The 11784-nt window shown below is 44.0% G+C and overlaps 1 protein-coding gene across 1 annotated transcript in view; it reads right to left on the reverse strand.

Annotated features, from left to right (window-relative positions):
* The window catches only part of T265_06716 (hypothetical protein), a gene marked incomplete at both ends in the record, with an annotated part of 30058 nt that extends 18322 nt beyond the window's left edge, over positions 1–11736 (reverse strand). The window contains 6 exons of the mRNA XM_009172053.1: positions 786–925; positions 1550–1610; positions 7593–7918; positions 9212–9302; positions 10882–11163; positions 11621–11736. Coding sequence (XP_009170317.1) covers positions 786–925; positions 1550–1610; positions 7593–7918; positions 9212–9302; positions 10882–11163; positions 11621–11658 — 938 coding nt within the window. The remainder of the gene's footprint in view (positions 1–785; positions 926–1549; positions 1611–7592; positions 7919–9211; positions 9303–10881; positions 11164–11620) is intronic.
* Between the last annotated feature and the right edge of the window lie 48 nt (positions 11737–11784).

The following is an 11784-nucleotide window of genomic DNA, read 5'->3' on the forward strand; positions in this document are numbered from 1 at the left end:
ATATATATATATACCGTTCAGAATAAGGTGAATGCGGAGGGTGCGAAGTATTCAATCTATTCACAGAGGAGATTGAAAAAAACGTATTCCGCTGCTATACCGACTTTTTGTATGCGGTCTCAGACAGATATTGATAGCCAGATGTGTGAATGGTAAAAGGTTGCGCTGTTAATGTGAGGGAGGAGATTGAAAAAAACGTAATGCGCTGCTATACCGACTTTTTGTATGCGGTCTCAGACAGATATTGATAGCCAGATGTGTGAATGGTAAAAGGTTGCGCTGTTTAATGTGACGTTTCGAGAAGAAATACTGTGATGCAAATATGAATCAAGATTAATAGGTATAACCACGATCGGGAAGGATAACGTATACCTGACACCTATATCAAACATGTTTCAACGCAGTTCGGTCCAGTGGCGCAAACTGCGATCTGTCAAGCTATCCAAATGAACCTGGTCGATCACATCACGGTGTTGTCAGAAAAGGTTCAGTTTAAACCAACAACCGCATTCGCAACCTACATTTAGCCAGGGTTTCACAGACAGCGTGGTTTCGGAAATGATAAGATTGCTTCTGAGCTCATAGGGCGACGAATATACAGTATTCTGAGGCCTTCGTAGAGTAAAGTTCTGCGAAACCAATACCGTCTTCCTAGTTCCATGCTTCTAGATTCCATAACAAGGTTAGATCCAATCAGAGGACGAAATCAACCGTTGGGAATGATAAGCGTAGTCTTATTTGCGCTTGAGCCAATTTAAAAGCCAACGAGCCCATGGTCCACTCACCTTGCCTCCAATATCCCCTGATATGTACGAAGTTCGCGCATAAATGTTGGGTTGGGTTGAATGCATGGACGGCGGCACTTGACAAATGCAAAGGCAGTATCCAAATCCCAATTGTGCTCTTTCATCACATACGCAATCACCTGATTAGGACAGTCAAGAAACGAGATAACGGAGGTGAGAAGGTGAAATGAGGTTAGAAAAGTGAGAAACTATAGTGGTTTGCAGTAGCTGCAGACGACAACTGTCAGTGAAGCTAGGTGGTTTAGAAAAAAAGGAGACCATATGGGTTGTTGCACAATTTTGTTGTCAACTGACACCGACTCAAAACAAAATCGTTGTTCTGGAACAGCATCACAAGCTATTGCAGAAAACAAGGTTCTGCCCAAAACAACAATGTGTAGATGTCACAGAGCGCTGAACTTTTAGCCTACCAGTCAAACAGTAAGATTAAAATCCAAAAAATTAGCTGACCAGCCAACAAACCATGACTAAAAAACAAAACAGGTCTGAGTGGTTCAAGTTTATGAGAGTACTGTATGATCTATCCAAAGAAACTGATTAGAATCAACTAGATGATCGATTTCCTTACTTGCCAATAGCCCTGAACATACGAATAGTAGATAAGTTCAGACACGAAGTCCAAAGTGAAACAAACAAGTGAAAGTTTCCGCTCAAAATGCCGACCGGATCGTGACAGAGAATAACTTCCGACCCTAAAACATGATAAAGTATAACAATAAGTGGGGAAAACGGAGATTACTCACCGCTGTAGCCGATCGACTTATGCCCATTTTGCAGTGAACCAAACAAGCCGTGCCTTGCGCTCTGAAAGTAGTACCGGTAGGTTAGCAGGACGAAGTTTCAAAGAGCAACCACAATTACTGAAAATCCCCTTCGTGTTAACGAATAAGTGAATAAAAACACACATGAGTTGGAGTGCTGTCTCTTTGATGGCCGACGGAAAAGCTGCCCGTTTTTCTCATAGGGAAATTAAATATAAGGACCGATTAAAGATGATCTCTTTTGGAAGGGATGCGTACGCTAAAAAAAAAGCTAAAAAGGATTAACTGCTCTCTTCCCGTATACGATTGGCAAAGGTTTGATGTAACCTGCGAAAAATCATTTGATCATTCTAGGCGCGTTTTTAATCAAAAGCAGTCACTTCTGAGAAATGACTTCCGCTGACCGTAGTCCTTCCAAGAAAAGAAAATACACATGTTTTGAGTGGACTTCTAAAGCACATTTTGACGGGCGATAACGGGAAAAGAGACGAGTATTCTAGTCCTCACCGCTGCATGTGTGATTCGGTGATCAAGCGAGAACAGGTAAATACGATATGGTATGGTCGCGATCAAAGTTGCCAGTCTTTGTGCGCTGCGCCTGTGTTTCGGTTAAGGTTTTCGGATGAGGCTGTAGCATTCCTTCGGACGCTATCCGACGTAATGCTCAGACATGCCTATATCACTGGTCCTTGGTTCTTTTCCATAAAGAGGATTTCTTCCGATAAAATTCCTACCTTCTCCCTCTCTTATTGCTTTACCGAAGCATGCTGTCCTCACGACGGCAGTTGAGTATTCACCACTCGCGCCTTGTTGTCAGTCAAGATGATGATGTCCAGCTCAGAGCAGGTACATCTCTTTGCGAAATACCGGATATGAGTAGGTTCGCCTCAAACAGCGATATGAAATGCATAGGAATTAAACGAGACTACAGTCACTCTGAGCATGGGAACTATATCTTGAAGACGTTCGTTTACCTATATTCTAAAAATAACTTGGAAACTCAAGCACAGTTAACAACCTTTAACTATCGCAGTATGTTGGACGTACGTAATAATAATAATAATAATCGTTCAGCTGTTTCACCCCTTCGGTGCCTAACTGCCATGCTACCCGAAGGAAGTATGAGGGCTAAGATACCGCCAGATTGCTCAAGTCTAAACCGGAGCGGTCGAGATGCTGAGGGTGGGTTCGAACCACGAACCTTCAGGCCTGTAAGTTCGCGCCTTAAGCACTGAACCATCTCGCCCCAGTTCAGCACACGGGTCTGTTTGGATTCTGCATCGTATCCCATGTAGTTAAATCAAATTAGTGACATACGAATGTCTCCTGTAAACCTAGACTCTCGCGAAATTTCGTTGACTGCACCGTTTTCAGTGCATGTGTCAGATTAATTTCTGGACAAATTTCTCCGTTCATGCATCCGACATTAGTGAGAAACTTTTTGTTATGGCGGGCGACCAAAAGAGAATCAGCAAAAAACCTTTTCTTCTGGATCTCCATGGTGTGAGTCCTGATCATGAGCCAAACAGGAATAGGATCCAATTTGATCACACGTTAACTCACTATCTTGATTCGTATCATTCCGAAATCTGCAAGCCTCTTACAACTCCCATTGTTTGTGTCCTTTCAGTCAGACATTCCCAACAGCATCTATTACTTTCATAAACGTCGTATCACCCCAGGTGGTATCGTGCTGCGTAGGGCTATCACGGTAACCTTGTTGCTCTTAATTGAGTCCGGATCTAATTCTGACTCATCTAGTTTCCAATTTATATGACTGGCTTTCCTCTTTTAAGTGCTGATGACTTTCATCCTTAGCCTCAAGTTGATTGGAACCAATTGATTTAAAGATTCTGTAGTGATGAGTTTTTTATCCTGCTCCAAATAAGTCATAATGTTGAGTGATGTATGAAGGATCTGACGGTGTCCCATTGACTGTACACAGATATTACCTAACATAGGGCGCTCCAAATGGTTAGCAATTGGTTCACATTCCATCTTAATTTGGAGTGCTTGAACAAGTATTTTATGGCTGATGAGGCTTTCTTGTTCTAATCGGAAACCAAGAAACAAACGGTTTTATACGTAAAATTATGTGCTCTTGCATGTTCCTTGCCAAAGTGCACTGTTCAATGGGTCTCGGACTACTTGAGAAGTCTTTGTAAAAAGCCTATTACACTAGTTTTTGCTTCCTGCCAATCAGGTTGCCAAAATAACCGCCATGTTGTGGTAACTAAAGTGATAATACCATGCACGCGTATTAGGTGGGTGGTGCGAGGGTGTTCCCGAGGATCCATAAAGTATAACTAACATTTCCCACGATTTTTAAATGCAACATTCCAGCTCAAACATCCATCCCGCAGCAGCGGAAGGTCGCAGGTGCAGTTCTTGGTTGATAAAGACGAAAATGACAGTGAATGGTGAATGTCCTCTTCACTACACAACCAGTAGGATTTTACCTGGGTGAGGAGTGCTCGTCAGGACAAACAAAAAATGTGATCTGTTCTACCGCTTTACTCCTTATACTTATTGCCTCTCAAGGTTCTTTATGAAAATAACTGCACTACAAACGTCTGAAAGAAGAATACGCAAAAAGATTAACACTTCCGGTCTTGTTTTACACTTCAACTGTAAGATACAACCCTTGAAGCTAAATTAGGCAACAATGAAGGTGCATCATGCGTCTCGACAAAAAACTCAATGACATCGAAAAACAACGATCTGAGAATGCTTAGCAACTGTGGGTGACACAATGACGGAGTCATGAGCTTGTACACGGATAGTGGAATGCCATCTAGGTTCGTCAGTTCAGTCCTGATAGCTGGAACTATATGGAGTGAACAAGGACCACATGGCCAGTGATAACCTTGAGGTTGAGTTCCAAAAAGGCTATGCGGTGTGTTGGTCAGAAACCTCCCTGTAAATGCTTGCAGTTGAATGTTGCAAAATATTGGTGCATCGTGGTCACTAAGAACGAAAACCGAGATCGTCTTGAAGGTGAATGCTATGATGTTGTTTGACCGGCACCGTTTTTCACTGCCGTTAGCGTAAGGAGTGGCACGACATAGTCAACGAAGTTTCTGGTAAGATGATTGACACTATTGAGCGCACACACTGAGAGAGGTTCGAGGCCCTGGTGAAGCTGTAGAAACATCAAAACCAGATAGTTCGCATTTTCATCATTACTAACATCGATAGCAATATGCCATTTGTAAACAACATTGCTCTACTGCCAACTGAGAACGTTACAAAACAAGAGCAGAAAGAAATCAGAAGGGTAAAGATTTAGCGTAAAAATTCCGTGTTCTTACGGAAGACGACCAAGAACAAGGGCATATCCACGTAGGAGCTGAGAAAGATATCAAGATTGAGGTTGACCTAACACTAACGAACCTCGTCGAATGCAAGCTTAGAATACAGTAACAGACGAACTTTGGCGGGGCAACCTGACTGCGAAGTAACACCATGCTTAGCATTGGGAATAGAGACGTGGTGTGTTCCGTAGTTTCTAGCCGCGTTAAACGAGCATTATTTGGACCTTATTGGTATGTGTAAAGATCCCGCAACATCCTGAATACAGCCACTTTCATTTCCCACTACCACGTTACGGGCCGTAAGCCGCAAATCTTTAGACAGTGACGCTTGGAGAAAGAGAAACGCTCTCGTCGGTAGAGGAACTTCGGACACGCCAAGTACATGTGGCTACAGCGTTAATCCGAATAACTTTGTTTGCCTAAGGAGACCGATTCATTATCAAACACTCATACATCGTACGCACAACCACTTATTGAGGATAGGTAGTAGCTACTCTAGTGCTAGCACGCAGCAAACACAACGATGATAAACTGTTTCTGGGCTTTGAGGGTCCTCGGATCGGGGGACCAAATGTAAACGATACAAAGTGAAACCGTTTGTACATTCGGACAATTCAGCCCATTATCTTCAGAGGAATTCATTTCTGAAGCAAGTCAGAAAACATCCCCTTGAAACTGTGTACATCTACTTAATGTCACAGCATACACATGGGGTGCGCCACTGTCACGGTATGTAAAGTTGTCAACAAAGTTAGGTCCCTCATTCTCACATTTCAGGGGAACACGGGAGGATTAAAAATCCTGATTACTGCAATTTGAAGAAAAGATGGCCTTTGGGTGAAGTACTAATTTGTCATTTATTTTTGAAGAGCATGGTCCCGTTTGGAAAGAAGTCTTGCACATGAGATTCCAGTCGGGACGAAAAACACTGAATTTTTCGGCGAAATCCCATCGAAGCAGGTACAGTGGGCTTTTTACGTGATCCTGCAATCAGTCGACTGCTACTTGTCGACCGCTGTCCCATTTTCTCACTGGCTGTTCGGTTGGACATCCTACGATTTATCGTCAGAAAACCTTGATATGAGCGAGTTCTCATGGAAGCGCACGGTCGGATAGTACAGGGGCGGCTGCGCACCGAAAATGGGTATGCTGACACTGGCGCACCTGGATGCAGCACCACCGTCCAAAGTATGTAGTCGACAGGTCCATATAGCGGAGGTATCATAAGCTCAGTTACCATACTTATACGTTGCATTTGACGTTTGGAAATTCAGCGAATTACTATCGGGAAAGTTATAAGCGAGCGGCTTGTTAGCTGATTTGCTTAGGAGTTCGGACTTTGAAAGCTGCTACAAAAAACAGCACCTGTCCAGCGAATCACTTTCCTGTGTACCTGAATGGTGAATTTACGGCTGAGATCGACAGAATATTAACTAGATGTGGAAAGAGAGAGGTTGAGAAGTGACAACGAAGAAAGATGGCAGTTGTCAGTTAGCGTGGGCTCACTTATTCGTCCTGTTGCACAGTCGATGTGGCGTGAAGGTGACTTGGTCTGCATGTGTATGTGGGCTGGAAAACCACCAGTGCATCTGAACTTATGGGAGAGAACGAACATTGTCCCACCCAGTCCTCTGCTCAAAGGACCTGACCACAAATAAGTGTGATGTTACCCAATTATTTTAAAGGAATGTTGCCAATCCACAGTTGCAGAGCCACCAGACCAACCAGATTGGGAAACTTTGTGGAAACTGTCTGGGAATCCTCCGACATGGCTTAATGAGCTACTGAAGTATGTCAACGGTCGCACTACGAGGTCCGATCGTTTCGCGACGTTAGGTGTGTGCAGTAACAGCATTTTTCAGCACCGACTTTGTACTCTAATCAATGTTCTAGCCCGAGAACTCACGCACAAATTTCTTGCCTGTGGGTACCATCGAAGTGTGTTTATTATGAGGTTTTCCGTGAAACATCGCATATGGAAGAGGGCACAACTGTTTGGTGATCCAGGGAAGAACACGTTGGTAATCCTTTGTCATATTCGGGCAGCCTGAAAATATATCTGGTCTCGTGCTTTCTAAGTTGTATGATGAAGATGCACCGATACGCCATAGTTAAATTTCTTCGTTTCACTCTGCCCCGAACGGAACACCATAAAAGCGTTGTGCTCGTACCACTGTTCAGTTGTAACACCCTTTCGATACCTAGCTGCTATGCCACCCGAAGGGAGTACGAGACACGGGATACTGCCAGGTTGCCCAAGCCTAGACAGGGGAGGTCGAGAAGCAGAGGTCGGTTTCGGATCACGGACCTTCCGGTCAGTAAATTCGCGCTCTAACCACTTGGGCCATCTCGCACTATAAACACCGCTTTATCAGGCGACAGAATTGGTTATGATACTGAATAGTCCGTTTTGGAAAGAATCCTAAGCAAAATATCTGGCACTGAAAATCCGTTCAGTTGCGGTGCACTTCTGGCGTACAGCTGTCATGTAACTTGAAGAAAACATGGGGGTCAAGACAAGCACAAGGATACTGCCAGGCGGCCCAACCCTAGATAGGGGAAGTTATGATGCAGAGGTTGGGTTCAAACCACGGACCTTGCGGTCAGTATTTCACGCTTAACCGCTGAGCTATGCTGAGCTCAACACCAAAACAAGGAGAAACCAGTTCTAGCAACGACCACTGAGTAGGCAAACCCGACTCGCAACTTACTTCGCCTCGTTGATGAACCGGTGGATTTCTTCAAAATGGGACAAAAGTGATGACTGTTCATCGTCGTACACACGTATATTCTTATATTCGAATTTCTCTCCTGGAAAAAAGTTGTCCACCTCTCTGGTGACGTTCAGAATGTGTGAGACAGATCGGCGTTCTAGTTCAGCTCGATTGGATGCATTAAAGGTAGTACCGAGAAGCAAATGATCCAGTATAGCACTGGCTTCATCCATTCGCCCGTAGATGGTTAGGACTTCTTCCTCAATGAAATGTCGATAATCCCGTAATGGTTGCTGCAGTTCCTCTTCGAGACGTTGGCGAAGCTGTGGTAAAAATACTTGAACATTAGAAGCATGCTACAAAATATATGTAAATTCGAAACGGCCACGTTCACAACTTCTTATGTTAAGATGTCACAGCAATTTCTGCACGTTAGGTTGACGCAATTCCCAAGGTGACCTGAAGTGCCTGAAGTAACTCGATTTTAAAGTGACCCATGCGTGCAACTCTTCGGGTTTCATAACAGCGGCTGAAAACACCTTAGGAGATTTCTGTGGACAGACTTTCGAATTCCCAAAGACACCAAAATTTAGCACAAAAAGGTGCTTCAAAATACCCAAAAATTACAGTTCAGTATCCTCCTTTTCTGCCAAGAAATCTTCAACCAACAGCTTGAAGAAAGCTTTTTTCTGGATTCTCTACCTCCTCTCCGTAATAAAAACCCATCCATGTGACAACCTTCCGGGGATTCGAAGTGTTCAGCAACGTGAATCTGCTGGAATGTAAAAACACGTTTGCCTGTAGCTGTGCCTAACTGCCATGCCGCCAGAAGAAAGCACGAGGGCTAGGATACTGCCAGTTTGCCTAAGCCTAGACAATGCGGAGTCGAGAGGCAGAGGTTAGATTCGAGCCAGGGACCTTCCGCTCTAACTACTGAGTCATCTCGACTCTACACTGTCAATAATTGGCAGTAGTTGAACAGGAGGTACCACCTCTATAGATTAACAAGCGGTACTGTCACGTTTCTTTCGGTACACTCCACAGCGGCCACCACATTCAGAGATAACTTCATCGATGAAGATGATGATGATGATGATGCATATGTAACAGTAATGAATCTACATGCAAGAAACCTGTGTATGCCCAATCATTTCGTACGCAACATGAGGTGTTGGGCGGAAGTAGTATCTCAGAATGTGGTTGCGGTGTTTTTGCCTCAGTTGGCGATCCAAAAAACAAACCATACACGATGAGCGGTCGACATTCAAATAATGTCAGACGCGGGCAAATCTATTCAACACAATCCTGTTGACCCGTGTCAAGATATTTCGGTGACAAACACATCACAAGTATGAAGCCAATGGTAACAGCATACACTGGGTAAACTTGGAATCGGTTCACCAACCTTTTTCAATGGCTGTACAGTGCGTATAGGTCGGAGGGATGTACTATGGGCACAGATTCCGAAGTGAGCCAAGCAGCAACTCCATCCACAGCTCTGGGAGCTGTACCATTTAACCTTAACCACTCCATCAGCACAAATCAATGGGCTACGTCTTGCGAGCTTAAAACACCGTTATTCATTGAATCCAGAAACTCTTAGCATGTACACATACCTGTAACACTGTAACCTCCTCCAGATCAACCGAGTACATGATTTCCTGAAGTTTCGCTGCCAAGAGAGTCTCCATCCGGCGACGTTCTTTCCTATGTCATTGGAATGGAATGAGACTTTAGGGAAAGCATCAATCTAAACTAGGGGAAACCGAAAACGATAACATGAAGCATTTGCCAATCCTAATTTGACGGTGGACCACTCATAGAAGATGTGTGCATCATAAGTGGCTGGCAGAGTTTAAAAATTTGAGCATGATTCAATGCATTAATCTAAGCAACTCGAGTAAGATGTAACCTTTTCATCAAGCCTAAATGGAACTAGAACATAGAATGAACGACTATTCTGCTGGCTTAAGTAGTTCATGTTTAATATGAAACGACCATGACCTGAGGTGTTCGGTCTTGCTACCCCTATTGTAATTCAGCCAAACCACAGTCGTTTGGGACAACTTAGATGCTACAAGGCCAGGCCTAACGGGCACACCTAGTTTCACATATATGCCCCAATATCTTTTCTTTGATAAAGATGTGACTTGACTAGAACTTTGTTCCCCACATTGAAGATGTTTCTTTTGCGTTTAACTGGTCTCAAATGATAACACAACTGAGCTTCCTAAATGGAATCAGAAAAACTAACTTCATTGTCAAAATTAGTGTATCCGAAGACATCAATGACTGAGAAAGTCATGCTTTTTAATCCTAATCAGGGACTCGGCTCTCAGAATATTTTCACACTTACTGACCATCCAACCCAGCCTGCGAAATACGCAAGGTTGTCATTGTCCACATGTTCCGTTTGTTGGTTTATACAGCTGTTTGTTTACACAGCGATCATCACATCAACCATCTCCGCCCGTTCCCCACTTTCACAATGATCGCTACTACCTGATGAGATGTCTGGCGGTACGCCCCAACAAATGGCGAAGGTGAGCGCCAACTTTCTAGACCACACTACCAAATACACCTAGGTGGCTTTTGAAGTCATGATCCCATTATAACCCACTTTTTCAAACCCGACACATTCCCACACGAAGAAGTCCGTCTCTATACTGGTGAAGGAGCGGTGTTTGAGGTTGTTTCCCCCGAGCCACAGCGAGAAAGTGAAACACAACCCGTTTTAAACGGGAAGGCGGAAACCCGTGGCACACTACTCAGAGCTTCACAAACATCTCTACAGCTGTTGTACTCACTTATACCAAAACCCCATTAAATTATTTTCTTACGTCACGTTACGAGTTCGTTCCTGCATGTATGTCTAATCGCTACCGTTTCGAACCGACTCCCCTATTTTTGCATTGGACAGGTGGAAATTTGGGAAACCTTATGCGTAAACTAGATTAAGCACAACGCAGATACAGTGGATTTGTCGATCCACTTTAATCGCTTCTGCTTTGATACGTAGCGCACCCAAACTTTCCTAGGTCCGTCAGATAGGCTGACCGTCAATGACGTCTTATGCAGGTGCATACAATACCGAGGTCACTAGGGCTGAAAACTAATCCAAGTGCACACTAACTTACTGCAAAATAAAAATCACGCTAAAAACTAATCCTTCGACCCGTAATCTAGAAAGAGAGATGAATAACAGAAGTGATGTGTGGCGTGCAAGCAGGTAGGTATGGACAAAATTAATTACGAACGCATAAATGATCCTTCTAAAGTGGCTTACTCCTCATCAGTGGCGTCGTCCGATAAGGGGGCTTGTGGAGGAACGTAGCGGTTAAAGCTGTCGATATCGTCCGTCTTCAACCATTCCTGCATCTGACAAGTATCCGAGGCAGGCAAGTTGTGATAATAACTGATCCAGTCATGCGTAAGTCCTCTGGAAAAGTATGCGTTTGTTCTGGCTACGTGACATGCTCTGTTAACAGCTTGAAACGCAGCCCAAAGCGCTTGAACAGAGACAGGTTTGAACTGCTTTTCGGTGTCCTTTGTCACCAATTCCAACCCCCTATGGAAGTGCAAAATGGACCGAAAACATTTAATTCGTGGAGTGGTTCCCGTTGGAAAGATGTTGAAAGTTTGAATGGATAGTGTTACACCGATAGGAAGCTATGATGAACTCCACAAATAAAAATTACCGTTGCTCTAATTGGAAGTCGGAAGTGAGAAAACTGAAATATATGGAAGGTTTGCAATAAATGCACTTGATGCGGAGTTGTGGGACTCAGCTGGTTACGCAAAATGCTTAGTACATAACCTGCAATAAGGCAAATACCGTTTTCATGACAGACAATATTCATAACAAGCTTCCAGAGAAGGAACATATTATCCCGGTCCTACACACTTTGTGATTAGGCAAATGACCAGATAACCAATCCCCTCAAATATGGACATGGACCGTAACGAAGAGACTGGACCTTACCGTGGTGTGACGGTTTGCGCACCTCAGCGATCCATTGAGCTACACTGGAGAGTGTCCCGCGACACTCACAGAGTCTCTCATACCAGGTTGGTCAATGGTTAGAGGTCTGACGAACACAGTCTCCTGGCCCTCCAGGTCGAGGGTTGGAACATCTGGCGACTTGTTCCGTAGAAATGGTAATGCATTTGCATTTCCCGCCAAACACCG

The sequence above is a fragment of the Opisthorchis viverrini genome, assembly GCF_000715545.1.
Source record: "Opisthorchis viverrini unplaced genomic scaffold opera_v5_144, whole genome shotgun sequence".
In the NCBI taxonomy this organism is placed as follows: domain Eukaryota; kingdom Metazoa; phylum Platyhelminthes; class Trematoda; order Opisthorchiida; family Opisthorchiidae; genus Opisthorchis; species Opisthorchis viverrini.